This window comes from Equus quagga, chromosome 10, assembly GCF_021613505.1.
Source record: "Equus quagga isolate Etosha38 chromosome 10, UCLA_HA_Equagga_1.0, whole genome shotgun sequence".
Lineage (NCBI taxonomy): Eukaryota > Metazoa > Chordata > Mammalia > Perissodactyla > Equidae > Equus > Equus quagga.
The window spans coordinates 80,688,146-80,713,577 of NC_060276.1; the positions used below are offsets into that span (position 1 = coordinate 80,688,146).

The following is a 25,432-nucleotide window of genomic DNA, read 5'->3' on the forward strand; positions in this document are numbered from 1 at the left end:
CAGCTTTGGTGGTGGGGTCAGTTCTAGTTTCAGTGGCCTGCTCAATACCGGTACCAGTTTCATTGGTGGAGCTAGCTCTGGCTTTGGAGGCACATTCAGCACCACTGCTGGCTTCAGTGGTACACTCATTACCAGCACCAGCTTTGGCAGTGCACTCAGCACCAGTGCAGTCTTTAGTGGTGCACTTAGCACCAGCACTGGTTTTGGTGGCACACTCAGCACTAGTGTCTACTTTGGAGGCTATCCCAGCTCTGGTGCCAGCTTTGGTGGCACACTCAGTGCCAGTATCTGCTTTGGTGGCCCTCCTAGCACTGGCACCTGCTTTAGTGGTGCTACCAGTGCCAGTTTTGGTGATGGACCCAGCACCAGTGCTGGTTTCAGCTTTGGCAATGGGCTAAGCACCAATGCTGGATTTGGTGGTGGACTGAGCACAAGTCTTGGCTTTGGTGGTGGACTAGGCACCAGTGCTGGCTTTGTGGTGGACTGAGCACCAGTGCTGGCTTTGGTGATGGACTGAGCACCAGCGCTGGCTTTGGTGGCAGACTGATTTCTGGTGATGGCTTTGGTGGTAGACTGGGCACCAATGCTGGCTTTGGCAGCACACTTGGCCCCAGTGTTGGTTTTAATGGTGGCCTCAGCATCAGTGATGGCTTTAGCGGTGGGCCTAACACCAGCTTCAATGGAGGAATGAGCACCATAATTGGCTTTGGCAGTGGTTCCAACACCAGCACTGGCTTTACTGGCGAACCTAGCACCAGCACCAGCTTCAATGGTGGACCCAGTTCTATTGTTGGCTTCGGCAGTGGACTGAGCACCAGTGCTGGCTTCAGCTGTGGACCAAGCAGTGGTGCTGGCTTTGGCAATGGACCGAGCAACGGTGCTGGCTTTGGTGGTGGAGCCACCAGCCTTGGTGCCTGTAGCTTCTCCTATGGCTAGTGAGGTTTTAGATAATTACAACATTTCCACAGCCAAGGCCCATGGGGGTGGGTATAAGATCTGGGAGATGTTAAAGAAACCCCAAGGCAGGAGGGCAAGGTGGGGAAATGAGGACAATGAAGGAAGTATGAGAAAATAGTATATTTGGTGCCAAAATGTGTTACTGTTTGGTGTTTTTTTTTTCAGGCTTATTACCCATGTTTACAGATACCGCTAATAAATTACAGCAGTCCTTTCCATGGAGCCAAGGTACATCCCTGGAATCTTTGTCTATGCAGCAGTCTAAGCAGATACTACCAGCTGAGATTGACATGCTATGAAAAATCTGTTTGCCAATCCTGCTTTATTGTTTGCTTTTTGTGTGCTGTTGTATTTTGGTATCAGAGTTACATTAAATTTGCAAAATGAATTGGAGCTTTTTTCTGTCTTTTAATGTGCTTGGGTTGTTGCGAGTGACATTTTGGGTTCATAGAAGAGCTAGATATCAGCATAGCTTTTTACAGAAGGTGGGCTCAAGCCTGAGGCTAAAAAGGCAAGTATGACTTCAATAGGATAGAGACCAGGGGAAAGCATGGCAGACAAGGGGTAATAGCTTGAGCAAAGATATAGAAGGGGAACGCCTTGAACAGAAGGTGAGGGCGGGTTCTGGACAGTAAGAAGAGATTCATTTTGAGATGTTTGTGTAAGAACGGAGGATAGAAAGGAAGGTAACTAGAGGTAGACATGGGAACAAGGGAGTTTTCTTGAGATAGAAGAGAGAAACCTGAGCGTGTTGCATAGACTGTGGGGGCAAAAGCTAATAGAGGGCAGGAGACAGATATGGAATAGTCAGGAATTGACTGAAGTAGCCCATCCCTGAGAAGGTGGGACGGGATGGATGCCAGAGAATACAGAGTGACCCTGACTTTGAACAGGATTTAAGGGTGGCTGTGGAAACAGATAAATGTAGATTTACTTCAAGCAGTGATCAGCACCTCTGTAGCAGATGCAAACAAAAAAGGTGATGTGGATTAGACAAGGTTTGGGTCTTGCTGAGTGGTTATGATGGAAGGACAAAGGAACAAAGATAGTAAGCGTATGAGTCTCTTCACCACTGGGTCACTGGTACCTGCTCATAGTAGGTGTATGGAGAGTGGCTAAAGAGATGGAACATAGGATCCAAGCTGGCTAGGGATGGAAGAACAATGAGGAGGAAGAGTGCTGATGGATTGGGAGATAATGGAGGAATCAGTAAGTAGGCAGTAAGAGAAGTCTTTATTGATCAGAGAATAGGAATTAAGAAAGAAAAATTTTCATATAGAGCTAGACTGCACTCCTTGATTATAGCTAAAAATTGAAACCTGTTTTGGAGCTGCTGAGGGCCCCTTCACTGGAAGCAGGGCTCTTCCAGTGAGGCCAAGTCTAGAGTCTTCTCAGGGTAGGAGAAGAGCAAGGATAGGAGCTCCTAAAGGTAGAAGACAGTGAGGAGAGGCAGTTTAACTCTTGGAAAGGCCTCAGTAGTGGTCAGGGACAGTGTCCAGGGCTTCCTCAGGTTCTCGGGTGATGTCCACATTCTGAGAGGAGAAAGCCCAGGATTAATAGGAAGAAGGCAGTAATGTGGATCCCCAGCCCTTCCACTGCCTCTTGCCCTCTCGGCTTCTCAGGCAAGTCTCGGGGGAATCAGTCTGAGGCCTTTTCAACAGGGGTTACTCTAGCCCTGCACCTCTATGGTGCCTTGCTTGGGTCTGGGCTCCAGTTCCACATTTCTGGGTGCTGATTATTCTACCTATTGGTGCACAACACCCAAGCTCTATGGGACTGGAGCAGCCTTTCTGTGGGGAAGGGTGCTTTTACCATGTGCCAGCTTAGGTCACGGAGTCCCTCACCTACCTCAGGCTTCTCCCGGTGTGTGTTTACAGCCTCCACGTTCAGGTAAATGGACTCCACTTTGCAGCCTTTGAAATGAACAACGCATCCATCCATAAGCCCCCAAGGTAAGCCCAGGTCTTCCCTGAGGTGTCATTTCCTCCCTCACCCATCACCACCCACACTCCCCTCCACACTGTGTGCAGATTGTGACTTCCCTGTAGGGAGGGGAATTTAGACCAGCTGCGTGATGTGTGGGGTAGACACCAGGTCTCAGGGGAGCCAAGGGGGTGTTCTGCCAGCTCTGCCCCTAACAGTCTGAGTTCTCTGAGCCTCAGTTGCTCAGTCGGGAATGGGAAGGAGATGAGAAGAGATGATCTCTGGGGCCTCGCCCAAGTCTTGTGGTCTGTGAGATAGCAAACTAATCTATATAATAATGATGGAGCCCTGTGGATCCTCTGGGCTATGTTAGGTGCTGAAGTGGTGGAAGAGTCCTGCGGCCACTGCCTTAGGGTGATCAGTTCCAGGTAAACTTTATTTAGAGGACAATGGCGACACCAGAGGTGTGGAAGGACAGAAGGGAGTTCTGAGGAACCAATGGCCCAAGAGAGAGTCTGAACTGCCCAGGCTAGTCTTTGAGCCCTTCCTTCAATTTGGCCCCAACCTACACTTATTCCTCTGGTCCCCTTTGGGGATCTCTCCTCCTAGAGCTTGCCACTCTATGCTCAGTGCTCTAGTAGAGACAAAGAAAGTTGGGGCCAGGCTTCAGATTTAGAGGTCACCCTCATCCTTCCCCATTCTCATCTTACTACCACCAGTTCCACCTCTACCAGGACACCCAATTACGTACCCAGAGAAACTCCCCCAGGTCTTTGCTGGGCAAATGGTAGGCACTGGAGGCTTGCTCATGGCCTCTATGTTCCTTTCCCCAGATGGGGGAGGGGGCACTCACCATAAGCCACAGGTGTGAGTTTGAGCACTGTGTGCAGAGGGCACTTGAGATATGGCAGCTCATCTGGAAAGGAGGAGAAAGCAGCCTTCAGAGACAGGGTGCTGGGGAGGGCACCACCTCCCCAGGCCTCCAGGCTTGCAGCACTCTCCCCGCCCATCTCTCCTTCCCCATGGTCTTCCTCACCAGGGGCCCACTCCCCCGCACTCTGCAGGGGGCAGTGCTGAGAGCAAGGTGGGCAGGGAGGAAGAGAGCAGAGAGGTGGCCTTGGGAGCAGGAAGGGAGGAGGGCCCTGGGGAATGCAGGCAGACTGTGGGTGCCCCAGGGGGTTAGTCTGGTCACCTAGGAGGCAGCCTGCCTCCTCACTCACAGGGCAGACGTGACACCGAGGCAGGCCTCCCTCCCGCCCCCAGCCTCGGGCCTTCCACAGGCTCCCCGACCACAAAGGCCCACACTGCATCTCAGCAAGTGTTTTCTGAGACCCTACTATGCGCCAGGGCCCTTGGATGAGGTGTGCCTGCACCTTGGCAGCTCCCACAGCTTTCTCCCCAGCCCGGGCCTGCGCTCTCTGACTCCTCTCACGCTTGTTGATGGACAAGCATTCCTCGATTCACTTGTTTCTAGTTATTGACTATTATGCATAAAGTGGTTCTAAATATTCATGTACAATTTCTTGTACCGGCCTAGTTGTTATTAGCCAGACAGCTCTGGGGTGAGTGGCACCCTCTCAGAGGCCTGTACCATGGATAAGGACACTGAGGCTCCAAGACCCTTGTTGTAAGCCACACAGCCAGAAAGTGGCTGCGCTGGTCCTTGAGCCCAGGACCCTTTGAGGTCAAACGTGTGCTCTGCCCACTGCAGTCAGCTGCCACTGCCTTCGAGGGCCTCACGGTGTCGTGGGGGCGACACACCCACCTGTCACCCCTCTCTGCAGAAGCCCACCCTCCTGCCCACCCAGTCTGCCCCTACAGCTCCTCATCTCCCTTCATTGAGCCAGAACCCCACCCCTCACGGCTTCGCTGCCCCTGAGGCTTATCCTAGGCTTTTAGGACCTGCCACCACTCTCCCAGGCTCCTGAGACATCAGGTTTGGCGGTATCCTGGGCATCCCTCCTGCTCCTCCTCCTCGTCTTTGTCATCATCGTGGTCAGGTCCTGGGCCTGGCGCTCTTGGTGCACCGTTTCCTTCCATCCTCACCGATACCCTGCGGGGGTTACTGCTGCTCACTGCACACGTGATGGAACACTCAGAGAAGGGAAGCGACTCGCCTGAGGTCTCTGGCCCATCTCTGCCACCACCTGGACAAGTGACCTAGGCCCCGCCTTTTACTCTCTGGCCCTCAGTGCTCCCATCTCTCGCAGCACAGGATTGGACTAGATGTACTCGGAGGGGGCCCTGTGGGTCTGTATTCTTAGTCACATCATCTCTCTGGGCCTCAGTTTCCTCACCCGAGTAACAGGAGTAGGAGCAAATGCCCAGCCCTGCCTGGCCCTGTTCCCCGGGCAGCTGTGAGCAGCTGGAGTGGCCTGTGCACGAAAGCGGGTAAGACGTGGGTAAAGCAGTGTGCAAACGGGAGGTGCATGTGCCCCCCACGCAGCCCAGGTGTGTCTGAGAGGGGAGGGCCTCTGAAATGCACCTGAGATCAACGCCTCTCACTGCCCCTCTGAGCCCCGTGACCTTGGGGAGGTCGCTTCACCTCTGAGAACCTCCATTTCCTCATCTGCTCAGTTGGGGTTACAGGGCCCACCTCGCAGTTTCAAGAAAGACAGCATCGTGCAGTAGAGACGCGGACGGTATCAGAAATGCAGCGAGGACCCCAGCCCAACCCCCAGCACCTTTTCGCAGTGAGGAGGCTCAGGACCAGGCAGAGGGAATGACTTGTCCAATGTCAAGGTCTCGAGTTCCCTGGGTCCCAAATCTGGATGAGTCCATGTTACAAGTGCTCTTTTTTCTTTTTTGAAACCAGCATTGTACAACAGATCCAAGTCTGCAGGATATTGTCCCCTTCACATATGACTTCGCACTGTCCTCACACACCCTCACAGTCTCCCGGAGACGCCAACGCTTCAGCGTCCACATCAGAAAGGGACTCTCGCACCTCAAGGTGACACAGCAGTCCCTTGCCAGGCCACCTGCCCTAGTATGTGGTTCAGCATATGTAGTTAGTATATAGATACTCTGTAAATTACATCTAGATTTTTTTACAAAAAGAAATTACCATTTAAAAAATTTTAAATGGAAACATCACTATCTTGGGGAAATAATCCCTACAGCAAAGACAGAAATCTATAATTAGGATCACGAGGCCATGAAAGGTCCCATTACCATCTGGTGACTGCACGCTTCGGAGAAATACTGGCTCAGCTTTTTCAGGTTGAGGCAGACTGTTAAGGTCGGCTTTGTAAACATTAGCTCAGAATAAATACTAATACTAATAACAGTGGCTAACACTTATATAGCCCATACTATGTGTGCTGAACTGTTCTAAGCTCTTTACACATGTTGAATTTAAACTTTAGCACTATTCTCCCCATTTTACAGATGAGGAAACTGAGGCCAGAGAGGTTAAAGCAATTTCCCAACCTTGTATGTGACAGAGCAAGAACTGGAACTCAGGAATCCTTGTTCTAGATACTGTGCTCTCAGCTACTAAGATATAGACCACCAATTGCTTGTGTCAAGATCTTAAATCACATCCAGTGCCCCACAACAGGAACAGAGAGGAGAGTGGTACCTGAACTCTTATCCAGGAAGTAGGCCAGGAGGCACCGCATGACAGCCTGGTGGCAGATCACCAGTACATTTTCCTGCCGTTCTAGCTCCATTATAACTGGCTCCAGACGCTGAACCAGATCCTCATAGGACTAAAAGTGAGAGAAATGCTTGGGTAAGAAAGGGAGATGAGGCACATTTGCCCAGAGGAGAATTCTAGGCTGGGAATCAGGAAAATTTCATTCTGGCACCAGTTCAGTTGTTGACTCAGAAGTATGACCTTGGGCAACACACTTTCTTTTTTGGGTCTTAGTTTCTCATCTATTAAATGGGGTCAATCAATATAGTGGACTAGATAACAATAGCAATAATAAAACTTCCCACTAAAAAAAATTCCTAGAAAAGGTATATAAAATAAATGTCTGTACTGCTGACCTTTCAAGAAGATGAATGGAACATTATAAATATAAGGTTCCAAAATGGAGAACAACTTGGAAAAAAAGAGTAATCTGTGGATGTAGAAGCCACAACTTCCCTGAGGACATTTGCCAATCACAGTATCCAAGAGGCTTGAGTTTTTGAAACTTTATAGAGACAGGAGACAAGGCTTTAGGTGTGTACAAAGTAGCGAGTTGAGACTGAGAGTCTCACATAAATCTGAGATCATCAAAGGGTTACATCATCAGTAAAAGTGTAGGTTAGAAAAAAGCATATCCACAGGCAAAGGGAAATAATAAGAACATGTATCTGTCTCTGCTTGACTCTTGGTGGAAAAAAAATAGGAAAAGCCTCCTGTAAGAATGTATAACTACAAGCCTGAGAGTTTAATAAAAATTGATTTCAAGTCATTAGTTCCCAGTAGTGTCTGGAAGAAGCAAATAGAAATTCTCTCAACTCAGGCTACATGGAATTCTCACAGATAAATTTTTGCCACACTGAAGCTCACATAACATGCAAGGAAAATAAACTACCATGAGTGAAAATAAGCAGAAACAACAAGAGGAGAATCCTAAAAACTTAAAATAAAGGATCCACAATATAAAATAAACATACTTGAAATTTTTAAAGAAATAAAGCATGGAATAAAAAATGTAATGAAGAGACAAGATGCTATCAAATATATGATGTAGATTTGAAAAAGAACTAAAATTTTCTAGAAACAAAAAAATATATTCATTAAAATTGAAAACCCAATGGACAGAATAAATAGCAGATTAGATACAATTTAAGAAATAGCAATTTGGAAGATAGAGCCGAAGAAATTACTCAGAATGCAGCAAAGAGATTGAAAATAAGAAGAAGTTAGGAGACATAAAGGATAGAGACAGGATTAAAACACATCCAATTGTATTTCCAGAAGAAGATAACAGACAGAATGTGAGAGAAGAATAAAGATATAATGTCTCAGAGTTTTGTAAAATTGATGAAGAATCCCAATCCTCAGATTCAGGAAACCCAGCTAATCCCAGTCAAGACAAATGAAATGAAATTAATATTTAGACGTATCAGAGTGGACCTTAAAAGCAATAAAGATACAAAGACCTTAAAATCAGTCAGAGAGAAAAGAAACAGCAATTAGACAGGAGACTTAGCCACATTAGAAGCCAGAAGACAGTGGGGGTAATATCTTCAAAGTGCTGAGAGAAAAAACTGTCAACCTAGAGTTTTATACCAAGCCAAGTATCATCTAGGACTGAGCCCCCTCAAGAAACTTTTAGACAAAAAGAAAGGTGAGTTTACTACCAACAGATCCTCACTAAAGAAACTTGTAAAGGAAGATGGAAATTGAACTCAGAAGGAAAACCTGAGATACAAGGAGAAAGAATGATCAAAGGAATTGGCAAAGATATGGTTAAATCTAAATAAACACTGAGTGTATACAATAATAAGTTTAATAATAGCAATAAAAATGTATTTGGGGATTAAAACACAAGGTTGAACTAAAATATAAAACAACAATCAACATGTAAGGGGAAAATGACCAGAGTTTTAAAGTTCTTAAATTGTTTTAGGGCGAGGGTAGAGATATTGATTTTAGATTTTGTTAATCATGCATATTAAAATGTTAAGAGTAACCTCTAAAAAAGAAACAGAGTACATAGCTCAAATATAGATGTCAAACTCTATAAATTCTAAAGAAGGAAGGAAAAGAGAAAAAGAAATTAGGCATAGAGAGCTCAAAACAAGAGAAAAGAAATAAGCTCAAATAAATCAGCAATTACAATAAATATATCAAGTTTACCCATTCAAAGGACATATATTTTCAGTTTGTATTGAAAACAACAAAAGCCAACTATAGGCTGTTTACAAGAGACACAAAACAAAAATACACAGAGCAGTTGAATGTAAATGGGCAGATAAAGATGAACTAGGCAAATACTAACCAGAAGAAATGTTGTATAGCTATATTAATATAAGAAAAAGTACACGTTTGGGCAAAAGCAGTATTAGGGGAAAAGAGGTTTGCTCACTACGTAATAACAAAATATACAATTCACTAAGAAGATATAATTGCTTTAAATTTGTATCTCTCTAATAACATAGCCTCAAAATATACAAAGGAAAATGAAAGCAAATTCAGACTGACTTTATAATGTCATTCTGAGGATGAAGACAAAAATGTGAAAGTGCTTTGTAACACAAGATAGCTGTTGTTTTATCTTCCTTGATGTCCTGCTTTTCTGTCAATTATTCCCAGGAATTTGTATCAGAAATGGAGCGTGACTAATAAATACTCTAAAATGTGGAACTGACTAAATAGAGGTTGGGTTGAAAGCAATGAGGCTTCACCTCATATGGGGATAGGGAACTGATGGCCTTGTTCATGTGGTGGCGAAGAAGTTGGTTAAACTATTAGTCATTGAGGCTTGGAACTCCAACGTACTGCCCAGAGAGGCTGGAGCTTTAGACAATTTGGAAATAAAACATCAGGAAATTTGAGTATGTTGAACTATTTTAAGTGCCTTTAGTGAGAGGATACCAGAGACAAAGTCTAGAATAAAGTAAGCCCTTCCGGAAACAAAGGAAACAAGCACGCAAGTATGCATCTTTTAAAAAAAGAGGAATCTGTTGCTTATAGCCATGAATCTGAGACAGCCAAGGGCCAGATAATCATGTTCCTTGTGGGATGGCAGCTGCTGCAAAATATGCTTTACCCTGTTTCTAAAGCTGTCTAGGAAACTATGGAATCCTGGAGATTGGAATGGAGATACTGGGGAGGAGTCTTAGGAGGCGGGCCACCCCTCCAAACCTTACCTCTCCCTTGGGATAGCGGTAGCGATATTTATCTTGGTCTCGTAGTGCAAATTCTTCAGGATAGTGTTCCTGAATTTCTTCATAGGTCATTTCCTCACAGACACCCTGAGAAAATCATTTGGGAACAAAAGTTATCATAGTTCTGAGGCCAATGATTGTGGAACAGTAGCACATGAGCACCTGGTTTCCTGTGAACACAGCCCTAGGTTTATGCCTGTTGCCTGAGTCTGTATGTGTTTGTGTGCATGAAGCGTGTGACTGTGTGTATGTGAGAGTGAGTGAATGTGTACAGGCGTGTTCAAGCTGAATGTATAGTGGGTATCTGTGCTGTTTCTCTATGATTATCCCAATAGGTTTGTAGATGTACATTGTACATATAAGTATTTTTATAAATATGTGGGTTTAAGGGTTTGTGACTGTGTTTGCATGTATGTGGGTACACATCATAAGATGTGTACCTATGGTATGTTTAAAGATCTGTGCCTTGTATTTGTGTATTTGTCTAGGCGTATGTAGTGTGTTTGTGTGAGTGTGTGTGTACAGGGTGTCTGAGCATCTGAGGATGTGCCCATGCGGGTATCTCTGTGGTTTGTCTCTCTATGTGGGTCTTAGTGTGTCTGTGGCATGTCTATCTGTGGGTGTGCATATTCCTGACTATGTCTCTAGTGTATATGTGAGTATCTGTGTGCCTATGTCTGAGGTCTGTGTGAATTTGTGGTAATATGCTTAGGGCTATGTGTCTGCATGCATGTCCGTGGTATTCCTCTCTGTGTCCATGTGATGTAGATATATGCAAAAACTGCATGTGTGTCTATGGTGAGTGTGTCCTTATGTATCTCTGGTCTGTCTGTCTGTAAGTGTGTATGTGTGTATCATGTGGATGTGATTGGTAGATGTGTTTGAGAGGGAGCCTGTGTCTGACTAGTGGGTCCATGTGTCCATGAAGTCTGCGAGTGTAAGCATACTTGTAGTGGGTGTCTGTGACTGTGTATGCAAGTGCATATGTGTGTGCACATCCTCGGCAGTGCTGTCCCATTTTATATCATTTTCCAACCCTTCTGCCCCTGCTTTGCTCCAGGACCCCTGGCAGATAAAGAAACAGGCATCCACAAACATCTCAGAAGGCAAGAATTAGTAAATTCCTAACGGTTTCAGAGTGGGCCTTTGTGAGCTACACTCTTTTCACCTAAAGAAGGAATTGAGGGCTCAGAGAATGAGTTCCTTGGGAGGACATGAGAGCTTCCCATGTCCACTGAGAAATCCCCATAAGTGAGGTGGCTGCTGGCAGGGATGAGATGTGATGTTGTGTTTATACAACTTCCTTCTGGTTGTGTGGATTCCAATTAGACGTTCCTTTAGGGGGAGCAGCAGGCTCTGGTTGTTGTCTTTTGAGCCATCTACCAGGCTTCCCTTAGGGGTGAGGTTCACCATTGCCCCAGCCCAAAAACGGCTCTGCAGTGTCAAACATCTCCAACTGACGCTGCCCATGGGAGAAAGTGCGTCCTACTGGATACATAAGTTCTTTCCAGATTGGCTTTGACTTTCTCTTCTGAGGCATTCTGGGGGCCTGTTGTCTGTGGAAATGGCTACTGACTCCTTACTGACTTAAGGCAAATTGCCTAACTTCTTTGAATTTTATTTTCCTCATCTGCAAAATGAGGAGAATCACAACTACCTCACAAAATTACAAACTACCTCATAAGAGTGTTTTTAATATTAGAGATAATATATGTAGAACAAACTAGTACAGGATGTACAAGGCACCTTTTAAAGACTTAGTCAATGGACCTAATTATTAGTATATTATTGATCATGAAAAATAAACCAGAAACTTAGGCATCACTCTAAATTCTTGCTTCTTCCTCATCTACCCCCTCATAGCTGATTCCTGAGATTCCACCTCCTAAATTTCTCTCAAATCGATTCCTTTTTCCTCCCTCTCCATGTCCACTGCTACAACCTTAGCAGTTCTACAAATATACAATACTCTCTTTGCTTATGCTGCCCTCTCAGCCTGACATACCATTTCTGATCCTCTCTACCTGGCTCACTGTTCCTCAACCCTTAGGCTTCAGCTAGGCATCATTTCCTTCTGGCAGATCATGGCTGTGTCAGATGCCCTGCATCAACATCTGTGTGTGCACAGTCTAGCCTATCAGAGCCTGTGTCGCACACGCTGTTTTGTATTCCTTTATGCTGGTTAGCCTGAAAATTCACTGAAGACGGGAACCAATCTCCATCTCTAGCACCACCCCAGAGCCTGAACAAAGTAGGTAACCAATAAATGTTTAAACCACATGTGGGCCAGAAAAAAACAGTAACTGAACTCTTATGATGAAGAGTTTACATATTTGCTTGCGTGTATTTTATAGGAAACATATATGTGACATGTAGAACAATGCTGTATATCCCTTTTCTAAAAAGGTAGTTAAGTACATATGTATGTATGTACACACACACATACTTCTCTGTATTTATAGAAGTATATCTAGCAAGCAAGTTAACCTACCTATACGCAAGTTATCTACACCTGTGGTGAAGCTTTTACTTTGGAGTCTAACAATCACAACCTGTGGGCTGCTACTGATGTCAGTGTACCTATAGTGCAGATGAGACAATGGAGAGGAAACAATGCCTTCTCAAAGAACTCATGGGAAAACCTGATCCTGAAAAGAGACCACCATGTCATGAGGGACAGATGAAATATTCTCCAAGTCCTTCTTTGTTCCATCTCCAATGTAACTGCTCTGGTCCATCACACCCTCACATCCTGCTTGGACTAATGCAGCCATCTCCACACTGGTCTACATGCCCATTATGACCCTCTTCCCACCTAGTCTTCACACATGGCCAGAATGGTCTTTTTTTAAAAAAAGTGTGTGGGGGGGGGTGGGGGGCGGGCCCGTGGCCAAGTGGTTAAGTTCGTGTGCTCTGCTTTGGTGGCCCAGTGTTTTGCCGGTTTGGATCCTGGGCGCGGACCTAGCACCACTCATCAAGCAGTGTCCCACTTTAAATCTTTAAAAAATAAATGTTAATCACATTCAGGCCACTCCTTCTTAACTTAGACCACATCAGTGGCTTCTGATTTTTTTTTTAAGATTGGCACCTGAGCTAACAACTGTTGCCAATCTTTTTTTTTTCCTGCTTTTTCTCCCCAAGTCCCCCCCAGTACTTAGTTGTATATTTTAGTTGTGGGTCCTTCTAATTGTAGCATGCGGGACACCGCCTCAAAGTGGCCAGACGAGCAGTGCCATGTCTGTGCCCAGGATCCAAAGCAGCAAAACCCTGGGCCGCCGAAGCGGAGCACGCAAACTTAACCACTCAGCCATGGGGCCAGCCCCAGCGGCTTCTGATTTTTAAGGCAGCATCCAAATCCTTCAACATGAACTATAAAGTCCTATGAGCTGCCTTCCTTTCCAACCTCATCTCCCTTTTCTCTAGACCTCACAATCACTGTCTCAGCCTGTCTGCTACTCTTGCCTCAGTTCCCTGAACATGCCATGCTCTCTTGTTACCTCTGGGCCTTCGTATGAGCTTTTCCCTGTTCTTGGAACTAAATTTATTCCCTCACTTCAAGTCCATTTTGCCTGCTTCTTATCTAATCTCCAGCTTCATCCAGAAAACTTTCCAGATAAACCTCCCACCACAAAGTCTTGCCAGGAGCACCCTCACCTTCTGAGCCTCTATAGTCCCTTGTACTTTCCCCATCACAACACTTTGTCACATGAGATGCAATGTCTCATTTACTGTCTGCCTTTGGGTTCCATGAGGGCAGAGACCTTGTCTGTTCTGGCCTTCACTAGATCCCAAAGCCACAGAATAGTATCTGGTACAGAGCTGGTTGTTGAGAAACGTTTGTTGAATTGATTAGGTTCCCCATAGGAACCAGAGCAGAGGCAAGCAAGACAACAAGCCCAGGGTCAAGTCCCACCACCCACCAGGAAATCCATCCCCCTCCATCTCACCGCATCAATCTCATTCAGGGCCTTCCACTGCTCATAGGGGACACCCAAGGCCTCAGCTGTCTGGATAGTCCTCTTCATGTGGCTGGTCCACACCTTCAGAGAGCTGATGCCCTGGGACTGAATGAAATTGGCCAGGGCATAGGCATACTGGAGAGTAGGAGTGCAAAGGATGAGAGGAGGGGAGAAAGAGAGATAAAACAAGACAGGGTGGCCATGAGAACAAGCTCAGATCTGCTACAAATGGTGGAACGATGATGAACAAACAAGAGTGCAGGGTTTAAATGTTTCCAATTTATGAAAAGTCATACTCTTGCCCATCTGACTAAAGATCAAGGTAATAGAAAAGAGTATGTGTGTTTATATGTGTATATGTTTGCCCCTGTGTGTGTGTGTGTGTGTGTGTGTATTATTGCTTGCTCACTGAACCTCTTATTTGGTTATTCATTCATTCAAACAGCCCACCTCTAACATTATGGAGCTTGGGACAAGAGTACAAACGGAGGCACTCCACCCATAGTCCACCTCCATTCTCTTCCCTTTTCTGCCCCCATCCTGCACTCCGAGGTGCCTTGAGTACATGTTTGTGGATAATGTAATCACATGACTAAGTTCTGTCCATACCATATCTCTACAGACCCCCATGATCCACAAACAGTGACCTCTTGGCCACCCTTTCTTCTAGGAGTGAACCCCTGTGATGTGGCCTGCTCTCAGGTGGACAGACTCTGGGGATAAGCCCATACAGACACTGGAAGCAGACTCCAGGTCACAAGGGCAGGGAACCCTAGGGTTCTGAGTATTGAGAGTGTGATCTAGAAGTGAGGGGGTGGGATTTGGGGGACATTTCTCTTTGACCCTATGAATTCTCATTGCTTGAGCAGGGGTCCTGGTACCCAGGTTCTAAGGGCATTCAAAAATGTACAGAGTGTGTATGGCCATATGCTGGATACTGAGGTGGCCTGTTCTCAAGACACAGCCAGACCAGTGAGGGAAACAATGACAGTGCTAAGAGGAGCCAGAAAAGGCTGGAGGATGAGCAAGTGATTTGCTCTTCTTCTACATAGAGCCATGTTATTTACCACAGATGGTGTGTGAGGAATATCTGCACAAATGTGTAGATACAGGCACGCTATTTTATGTACAAACACAGACATTTCATACACACATTCTAATTATGGATTATGAGTCAGCAGTCAGTGTGAGCACCAGTTATGATGAGCGCGAGTGCTCTGGTGGAAGGAGCCCTTGACTAAGAGGTAGGCAAGAGGGGTTAAACTGCCCCAGCTCCTTTACATGGTCCCTCTGTATCCCGGGACAAGCCCTTGCCCCTCTCTGGCCCCATCTCCTGCCTGTAAGATGCGAACAGCATTAGCTCACCCAGCCTGGTCTCTCTGAATGTCACGTTAGATAGCGGATGGAGAGCACCCAGAGTGCTCCCTGGCACAAAGTAGGTGAGAGCTATTTTGATTGATTGTGGGTTACAGTCAGTGGGAAAGTGCTTTGTAAACCATGCGTGTTGCACTGTGCTCATGAGTGTGAAGGTTGGGGCCAGGCATGAGTGTGTAAATGTGCACATTTGTGTGCAAGGGAGGCCTGCCATGTGGAGATGGCCACATTTTCAAACTGGCCACTGAGCTGTGCGGGCAGGGCTGTGACCAGCCCCAACGGGGAGACCCCTGGCTGCAGGTGGTGCCATGGGGAGGGGGTCACACCTCCAGCGGCCTCTGACCATGCTCTGAGGAGCAAGAGAAGTGGAAGTCAGAGGTCAGAGTCCACCCCGAGAGCAGGCTGCCAGTCTGAAGGTAACAGAAAGGGAGCCACAAGAACCGGGCCTTCCAGCGGGCTGCCTTGCCTGGAACTCCACCACCTCCGCAGTGGGGGATGCTGAGGGGCATCAGGAAGGCCTGGTTTTCAGTCCTGGCTCTGTCCTTTACCGGCTGTGTGACCTGGGGCCACCTTCTCCTCCTGTCTTGGCCTCAGCTTCCCCATCCATAAATTGGTGACGGTAATACCCACCCCTCAGAGCTATTGTGAAGATTAAATGAGGCCACACACATGGAAGCAGATGGTGCCATGACTGTGCACAGATGTCCAATAAATGAGGGTACTCCTTCCCGCCTGCACCCCATTTCCCACTTGTCTCACTGCAAGCCATCCTCCCAGAAAGAACAATACCTGTACTAACAAGCCCAGGCACAGGGCCAAACACAGGGGAAAATGTGTCCCTTTGTTTAGCCAGGACCCACAATGTGCAGGTTACTATGTTTGGCTGAAGAGAAGAGACCCATGCCATAGAGTCAGAGAGGGACCAGAACTGGGAGAGATGGAGCCCAGGGTATGATGACCTGCCTGGGAGGGCAGGAGAGGACAGGGGAAGGCTTCCTGGACCAGACCGTGGAGCAGGAGGAGCTGGGCCCCTGAAAGGTGTGGGGAGGGGGGCAGGAAAGAAGCCGCAACTGCTGGGGGACGAGTGCTGACACCATGATGACCTGCAGTCGGGGTTGGGGGGTGTAGCATCAGCCCTGAGTAAGGGAGGAAATGGTGGAGTCAAGGGTGGGGTGCCTCAGGGCAGCTGTCTGTGCAAGTGTTGCCCACCAGCTGACAGAGGAGGCCAGCCTAGGTGCGGGAAACCGCGCAAGCAAAGGCACAGAGTTGTGAGAAAGATGAGGGGACCAGTCAGGCACGGGCGAAGGGTGCTCACTATAATGCAGCTGAAGGGGCAGCCAGATCTGGGCAGGCCTGGAGTGCCAGGACCAAGTTATCAGACTTGGAGATGCTGTTGGCACACGGGAGCCATTCAAGGACAGGCTAAGACTGAGTGGCTGATGGGGTGGAAGAGCAGGCGTGACCAGAACCTGCTCTTACCCTTTTGGTGAGTCCCCCCATCCGCAGGGCCCATGCAGTGGCCACCCAGCCAACTGCGGCCCACCTGGGCCAGCTCCACCAACACCTCTGGGTACATGGGACCCTCCCTACCTGCTTGCCTCGAGCTGAGAGGCCAGAGTCACCTCCAATGCGGCCTCTGAGGTTGAGTTCACTCTCACCGTGCCGGCATAGGTAGATGGAGCGGGGTGTGACGTGGATGTTCATGAGATAGTAGACTGTGCGACTCTGGATGTGATCCTGCACTCGATTCACCATGTAGCGTGTGCCCACGTCGAAGATCTTGATGTAGGATAGGTGGCTGGGCCGGCCCAAGCAGGAGCAAGGGCAGCTCAGGGGCTAAAGGTGGAGAGGCTAATCCCAAGAGAATGCCCCAACCACACCCCCTGCTTTCAAACCTCCTCCACAGTCCAGCCCTCACCTATCTTCCCTCTAACAAGATACCAGGGCTTTCTCTGTTCTAGATACCTAGAAGACTAGAGAACCTTCTAAAACCTAGAAGAAGTTCTAGAGACTTGGTTCCTGGCCACCCTGAGGAGCTCACTGCCTGCTACCGTCTCCCTCTCTCTCCATTGCTCAATCTCAGCTTGAGCCAGACTGTCTCTTCATCTTCACTTATGACACTCCAGGCATCAGGGGTTCTCTCCTTTGTGGTTCACACTCCTGACATACTCAGAGAAGCAGTAATCCTCTGTGTCCCTGGCTTCCTCCAACATCTCACTGTCAGCTTCTGACTTGTCCACTTCCTCACCCTTTCAAATCTCAAGCCTACCCCTGTGTTCTTTGAGCCTCTGCTATGATATATTGTGCTTGACACTCCACAGGCAGCTACCAGATTGTGTGCGCTTGTGTTTGTACGTCTCTCTTCTCACTCAGAAAGGAGAGTGGGTTAGGTTCTTTCCCTATCTGCCATGCAGTCAAAAAATACATGCTTCTCTGTTCTAAGTATTGTGCTTTGGGTGGGAACTCAGCATCTGCCCTTTGGGAGCTCTTAGACCAGTCAAAAACATATACTTAGAAACACATTATCAATGCTCAACACCCACTCCACAAATAGTCACTCAATCTAAGATGTGCCAAGTACAGGGGCATGGGGATACAGAGGTGGTCCGCAGCATCATTGGGGAACTTGTGGTTCTTGCTTGAAGCCTCTATGTTATCCCCTCAATTCTGTGCTCTATCATGAACTAATAACTATACACAGAGTGATAATCAAACTTATTCAACAACACGTCTGCAAAGGAGCTGGGAATGGGGGACACTGACTAATCAGAAGACTAGAACCATGGAGCAAGACTTCCGAGGTCCTGCTATGTCAGGCATTAATCCTTTAGTTGTTGGATTGTAGGGAGATCAGGGTAATCCCTGGGAAGAGGAGGGGAAGTCTGGGGCAATGGGGTGACACATCAGCAACCCTGGGTACACAGTAACAAAACCAAGTGAATGGAAACAGCTGCACTAACCCAAGGCAGGTAAGGCAGTGGTTGATGGGTTTGGTTTCAGAAAGCCTCTCCTCTGCTCTTACTAGAGAAAGCCTTTCTATCTGCACCATACTTATCATTCCCAGCCCTGTCATCCATGTCTAATGGTTCCCATACGGCACTTGCACTTGCTGAGCATTATTTGTGCAGATGGCGGCGAGTGGGGACTTTAAAGTACATGAATCCTCATAACTATCCTAGGAAGCAGAGATCATTCTCTCTCTTTTACAGGTGAGAAAACTGAAACAGTGAGAGGAAGTGATTTGCCTAAGGTCATCCTCTCCAACCATCTTGTGTAGGATTCTCAGACCCTAGGGGTAGAAAATATCTGAGGTAGCCTTGTTTCCTGGTTACTGTCTGTTCCTGACACTAGGTCCTGGGTGGCTCTAGGAGAACTTCCAAATTCCTCAGTTTAGTCTGACATTCTAGGTGTCTTCACACACTGACCCACTTGGCCTCGTCTTACTGTCCCATGCCTATGCTCATAACTTCTCTGTTTCGTTCTAGCCTTCATGCTTTTGCTGGAATATTCTCTGTACTCTTCTACTTTTATTCAAATTTAACTAGGCCATTACAAAGTGCTGTTCTCTTTGCTTGAAAAGACGTTCCTTGTCTGATTTCCAAAGTTGAGCTCCTATGCATCCATCCTTCAAGAGGCAGTACATTCACTCTCTCTAGGAAGTCTTCTTTGAGCCCAGAATCATATGAAGTCATTTAGAGGTGTTTTGTGCCACCAGTATTATAGTAGCTAATGCCCCCCCCCAACCAAGTGGAATTCAAAATAAAAATTATAAACTATATTATAATATGAGGAGGTTTTACCAGGTTCTGATTTTATTTTTTTTTTAAGATTTTATTTTTCCTTTTTTCTCCCCAAAGCCCCCTGATACATAGTTGTGTATTTTTAGTTGTGGGCCCCTCTAGTTGTGGCATGTGGGATGCTGCCACAGCATGGCCCAACAAGCGGTGCCATGTCCACGTCCAGGATCCAAACCAGTGAAACCCTGGGCCGCCGAAGCGGAGTGCATGAACTTAACCACTCGGCCACAGGGCCGGCCCCATGATTTTATTTTTTTAAATTTTGACTTCTTAATCCTGTTTTTGAAATACAAAATATTAAAAGCTTCCAAGATTATTTTCTTCTTATTTTTGGTAGCCTCTACTTGCTGGTACGCTGAACACATGTCTAGTCTACCTACTGGGTAAATCTGCTCTTCCAGACCTCTTCCTCCAAGCTGGGCTGGGTTCCCTCCTCTGTGTTCCTCCAGCCCACTTGGTTTACCATCCCCACAATTATGATCAACTGCATACTCACTGTCTTCCTCAACCAAGTGAGTATTCTATCAGAGCAGGAACAGCCCTTGCCTGCTTGGGTTCCTAGGGCACAGCTTAGGGCTGGGCCCCGATGTATGGACTGTTAACGTCTGTTGATGAAAAAGTGATTAAATAAAGCCAACCTTCAGAATCAGTTGTCTTCAGGGCCAAATTGATTCATCAAACACTAATTGAGCACCTGCAGGAGTCTAGACTGAAGGCTGGGGGCTTTCTCAATGCTGTTCTTTTACTTCAGCTTCCCTCCTTCAAATTTCTTTCACCATATGTGGCTAGTCCATATGGTGCCTTTGTGGAAATTTGAAAAAGTTACACTTTCCTCAAGGTAGACACAGTCTCACTCCAGAACACATGCTTTGATGAGAAAAATTAGTGTACCCTTCACATGGTTGTCATTGCACAGTGAACAATCTTCACAATTGTATGTAAAGTCCTGCCCCTTTTGCACTGAGTGTCTAAGCCTCATGTGACACTTTTTATGATATAGGGATGTGGGAGGGGGAGAAGCAGGCTGGAAGTTTGAAAATAAGGGTTTGAATTCTGCTACTGACTTGCGTGGCCTCAGGTAAGCCCTTTCCCTGCTCTAGGTCTGTTTCCCCATCTAAGGTGTGAGGCAGTGACAATTCTCACCTCTTAGGACTTCAGTTGGACAAAGCTGGAAGAATGTTCTTTAGACTTCTTTGGGTGGTAATGACTACTTAAGGTCTTATATTTCTCACTTGGGACCCAAAGGGTCTGAGTGACCAGGATCTCTTCTCATCACAACCCATTTTTAAAGAAAGTGGGGTTCTGGGAACACCCTATGTCTAAAACTCACATCTTCCCTGTAGCGCCAGCTAACACCTCTTTAAGCTTTAGCTTGTATTATGAATGAAAGTTTCATATTTTTCATATGTCTTCCCCTATGTCAAGGCATTATGGAAGCTACCTGAGGAAAGAACCTACCTCTCTTGCCCTTATTTTGCACCCACTGTGTACATCACAGCCCAAAAACTCCGTATACTTATTGATTGAAGAGATGCCTGGGCATTGTGAAAGGAGACATCACTAGGAGACAGAATATGTGGTTAAAATCCTAGCTCTAACCTTGACTTGTGGTGGGAGCTTGGACAAGTGGTTTCATCTCTCTAAGACTCAATTTCCTCTTCTTGAAAATATATGATCATAAGACTTACTTTGGCCTCCTTCACAGGCATGCTGAGGGCATTCAATGAAACAAAGAAGATGAACATCTTTGGAAACTGAAGTGTCATACATGTGTGAAGAATACTTTTGGGAAAATAATAGCAACAACCACAGGAAGGAGGCATTTGTTCCCAGAGATCAGGGTCCTGATCTGTCCATATTGCTCAGGAAAGCACTACCTCAATCCTCTCGTAAACACCTTACACATCAAGGAATCACCACCTCATGGATAATTAGAGCTGGGAAGGGTCCTTGAAGACAGATCATCAAGTCCAGCTCACAGATGTTACAGATAGAGAAGTTGAGGCCCAGAGAGGAAGGACATTTCCCGAGGTCCTACAGGACATCAAAACAGGGCTAAGAATCCAGACCTGGACTTTGGGGTTTTGGGCTCTTACCTGTCCAGTTCATCATCCAAGGGTTGGTAGTTGACCTTATAGCACTCAATTCTCTTCAGAAAATCTTCCAGAACTTTTTCCCGGTCACAGTCTACGTAATCAGGGCTGCCGAGTTTCACTTGCTGGGAGAAGTAAAGACAGGGGGACCATGGGAGACAAACACTCTGACAGTGCCCTTGGGAAGAGCCCTTAGAGATCATTGAGTACAATATCCTTCATAATAAAGATGCGACTTGGAGAAAGGGTCTTGCCCAAGTTTACGAAATCAGTTAAGTGAAGAGAATCTGGACTGTGTGACTCCTTATTCCTTATCTGTATGTGGTCAAACAAAGTCTATTATATTATATTCAGTTGTAGAGCATACACTGTTTAAGAGGAACATTTATAAGAGGACTAGAAATTGTGATGTGAAAAATGATTAAAGAAGAGGGTCAGGAGATCTTGGCCAGGGGTCATAATGGCTTACATGTATCAAGTGTTTACAGGGAGAACATGGCATCTTGGCTTTAGATTGCTAAAGGACTGACATCTTCTAATTCCCCAACATATACCTTCTCCGTCTACATTCTGCATCTCAGTGAATGGTATTATCATCCACTCAGTCACCTGAGCCTAAAATAAATCTGGGAGTCATCCTAGATGTGTCTCTTTCTATCATCTCCCACCTCTCAGCAGGTGCCAAATCTTCTCCACTCTATCTCCTAAATATCTCTCAGTTGGCTTCCATTCTCTCTTGCCTGGATGTTCACTATAGCTTTGTGACTGATTACTTTGTATACAGTCTTGTTACTTCTTATATATTCCCCATACAATCAGCCAGAAGGATATTTCTAGCATGCATATCTGACCATGGCATTCTTTTGCTTAAAATCCTTCATAATTTCCTCATATTTTTTAGGACAAAGTATGAACTATTTTAGTGAGTGACTCATGGTTTTTCATGATTGGTCCCCAAATGATTTCTTTATCCTCATCTCCCATTGCTCCCCTATTCCTCCACTTTGCTTTAGCCAACCTTAGCTACTTATAGTTCTCTGGAGATGCCAAACTTAGTATATGCTATTCCCTTATTTCCAATTCTTCACCTGCTGAATTCCTATGCCTTCTTCAAGGTGCAGATCAGCTATTACCTTCATTGAGAAGCCTTCCCTGATACACCCCTACCCCTCCTATGCAAGGTTAGGTCCTCAACACTACGCACCCACAGCCTCCTTTTTCCCCTTGTCTCAGCACTGACCTCACAGAGTTATGTCTATAAACTTATCGCTCTCTCTTACTAGACTGTGAGCTCAAAAGAGGACTCTCTATCTGTTTCTATGTCTCTAATACCCAGCCCAGGTGTACAGATTCTATCTTTGTCAAATCAATAAATGGATAGATAGAAGGATGGATGAGGAGGAAAGAGAGAGATTAGACATGTTCTAAGCCCCAAGAGGCAAAAAAGAGGACCAATGAGCAGAAACTTCAGGGGGACGGATTTCAGCTTGATTGAGCTGCATTTGATGAAGGCAATAAGCCTCTTGTCACTGGAGGTATGAAGAGAAAATGCAGACAAATATTTAGCTGAGATTTCAAGTATCTGATGGAGAGTTGAAGGAGGTGACCTTTAAGGTCTCTTCTGTGCCTGAGCTCCAGTAATTTGATGAAATAGGGAACAATAAAATGTGGTGAGTGATCTACTTCTAGATCACATGCCTAGAATACAAGAGCAGTGATAGTTCTGATACAAATTGTGAGGCAGAATAAAGAGCTTTCCAGGCAGACAGCTAAGCCTGAGGTCCAGTCTTAGGTCTACCTCTTTCCGGCTATATTAACCCTTGACAACTCACTTCTCCTCTTGGAACCTCAGTTTCCTCTCTCCAACACTGAAATGATACCTAACATACAGGTTTGTTGTGAAAAATCAGTGAGAATCAAGCTTGGTACCTGGTGCATATTAAGCACTCTCTCTATATTGGCTTCATTTAATTTCTTAGGATCATTATATGCCAGGATGGTCAGGGAATGCTTCTTACAGGAAGTGCAAGGAGAAGCTTGGGGAAGAATACCTCCTTTAACCTAGTATATGTCTTTTTAGGCATGATCTGAGTCTGAGGCAAAGTATGGAGGAAAGGTAACTGGTGCTCCTTACCCTGATGTTTTCTGCAATGATGCCAGGGTCATTACAGATGGACTCAATGAAAAAGACCTACAAGAGAAACAGAAGAGAGATTTCCAGCAGGGAATTCTGTTTGGTAGGAGGCAAACACAGCTTGACCCCTTCTCTATGGCTCTCAGTCATCCCTAGAGGCATCTCTGACAGCATAATTTCATACAGCGGTGTTTCAGGATTCTGAGTTTTATGAGGCATATTGGCTCTACATTGAATGGCCCCAGATTGTTGTTTTGTGTTTTCATTTGTTTTCAGTTCTTATGTGGTGATTCTCTCCCCTCTTTCCTCAGCCCCACCTCCCCAGTGTCAACCTGTCAGAAATCATCTTTTGTTGCCTAATGTGGCACCTCTCTTTTCCTGTTCTAGAAGTTTTGCTGCTTCTGTGACCTGGAAAGCCATACAACCAAATTAAAATGTCGAGCCTGGGGTAACTGATTTGGCATCTCGGCATCCCCTGATTTGCTTTTCTTTGGGGTTTGCGCTCGATAAGTAGACTCTAGATAAGAGTGAGAGTATCACAAGTGGAAGATAAAAACAGCAACAACAACAACAAACAAACACATAGATATAGAGATTAGATTGGTGGCTACAAGAGAGGAAAGGGGAAGAGGGAGGGCTAAAGGAGTAAAACGGCACATGTGTGTGGTGACAGATTGTAATTAGTTTCTGGGTTGGGTAAACATGATGTAGTCTGCGCAGACATTGAAATATAATGATGTACACCTGACATTTATATCGTGTTATAAACCAATGTTACCTCAATAAAAAATAAATAAATAAAACAAAAGCAATAAAGAGTGGAAATGTCCCTGTACCTTGTAACCATGTTCTTTAGCAAACTGCAGAATCAGTGACCGACGTTCTCTGGTAGTGTTGGTGGCATCAAAAACCTAAAAGCAGATGATGACATTGGTTTACTCTGAATCTGGTGCTGATAGAAAGCCTACTCTTTTACTATCCCCGTGCTAAGTGGAGGACTTCCAGGAGGGGATAGAACTTGAACAGGGTCTTGAAGGATAGCAAAGATTTGGAATTGGCTTATGTCAATTTCTCAAGCACTCACTGAGCCCTTACTGTCTTTCCAGAAATGTAGCAGACTCTGTAGGTACAATAAGGCAAGAGGAAAATTGTGGGGTTTTATTAGGGTCATTTTACAGGTGAAGTAGTTGAGATTTAGAAGAAAGACTTGCCTTAACCAGGGTCACTGAGAGTTGCTGACAGAGCAGGGCTAGAACTGCTTTTCTCAGCTCCTAGGTGAGGCTTCTTCCTTCCTTATCACTTTGGAGCTCTTCAAGAACAGGAAACAATGCCCTATCTTCAGCACATTAAATGGGACCATTTGCATACTTGAGGATCTCTTCCCCTTTTAGAATTTGTAAATCCTATCCCAAGGGTCTATGAGAGTCAATTGACTAGATGTTTAGGTAAATCTATAGAACTCAAAAATGTTTGTACCGTAGTTTTAAATTCTAGTGTAGTCCTGGCAAATTCTTAGGAGTGGAGTGGTAGAACATGGTGGTTAAGAATGTAGATTCTGGAGCTATACAACCTGGATTCCAGTTCTGGCCCTGCCACATACACACTGTACCACTTTGGAAAACTATTTAATCTCTCTGTGTGCCATACTTCTGGGCTATAAAATGGTATATGATAACAATACCTGTCTCATGGAGGAGAAGGAATTAAATTAATATTGCAAAGTACTTAGAATAATGTATGGAATATAGTAAATGCTCAATACATATTAACTGTTCTCCATCCCAGTAGAAACCTGAGGGAAAGTGCAGATTTTTTTACCGCAACGTGACCTTCCTCATGGCTGAGATAGTCATGGACATCTTTCAGGGCTGCCAGGGCACACTGCCTGAAAAAGATGGAGAAAGAAACAGAGACAATCCCTATCCCTAAGATGGGTTCCTTTCTAATTTTCTGCATTATCTTTTGCACCATGTCTCAGATGTCCTACATTAAATTATTTATCTATAGAACATCTATACAAGGTGTCCTATGTTCTAGGCACCATGACAAGCACAGAGCAGTCACACAGTTGTAAGTGGCTCTCTGTGCACATCTTAGGGGCAGGTATAAAGTCACATACCCAGGAAACATGGACTAATGATAGAAGCAATAATATCAAGGGCTCCAACTCTTGAAGTAATAGAGCTCAAGCTGAACTGGTTCTTGATCCCAGGTAGAACCTGAGTATATGATCTCTGAAGTAGAAGGCATTCTTGGCATGGATAACAGTGCAAGCACAAGTATGATGGTAGCAATGTATTTATGCTTTCCGCAAAAATCTATTTAGTGATTATTCTTTGCTGGATTCTATTATGAAGGCGT

General features: G+C 45.7%; 1 protein-coding gene across 4 annotated transcripts in view; it reads right to left on the bottom strand.

The window, feature by feature from the left end:
- Positions 1-1,340: 1,340 nt before the first annotated feature.
- The window catches only part of PFKFB1 (6-phosphofructo-2-kinase/fructose-2,6-biphosphatase 1), a 74,554-nt gene continuing 50,462 nt past the window's right edge, over positions 1,341-25,432 (bottom strand). For 3 of the 4 annotated variants that reach the window (XM_046672525.1, XM_046672523.1, XM_046672526.1), the window contains 11 exons: positions 24,890-24,956; positions 23,908-23,982; positions 23,072-23,128; positions 20,941-21,062; positions 16,638-16,845; positions 13,662-13,808; positions 9,697-9,801; positions 6,464-6,593; positions 3,734-3,796; positions 2,806-2,870; positions 1,341-2,489 (listed from right to left, as the gene is read on the bottom strand). In XM_046672525.1, the coding sequence (XP_046528481.1) occupies positions 2,430-2,489; positions 2,806-2,870; positions 3,734-3,796; positions 6,464-6,593; positions 9,697-9,801; positions 13,662-13,808; positions 16,638-16,845; positions 20,941-21,062; positions 23,072-23,128; positions 23,908-23,982; positions 24,890-24,956 (1,099 nt within the window). In that variant the 3' untranslated portion in view covers positions 1,341-2,429. The remainder of the gene's footprint in view (positions 2,490-2,805; positions 2,871-3,733; positions 3,797-6,463; positions 6,594-9,696; positions 9,802-13,661; positions 13,809-16,637; positions 16,846-20,940; positions 21,063-23,071; positions 23,129-23,907; positions 23,983-24,889; positions 24,957-25,432) is intronic. The other variant, XM_046672524.1, reaches the window with a different exon arrangement.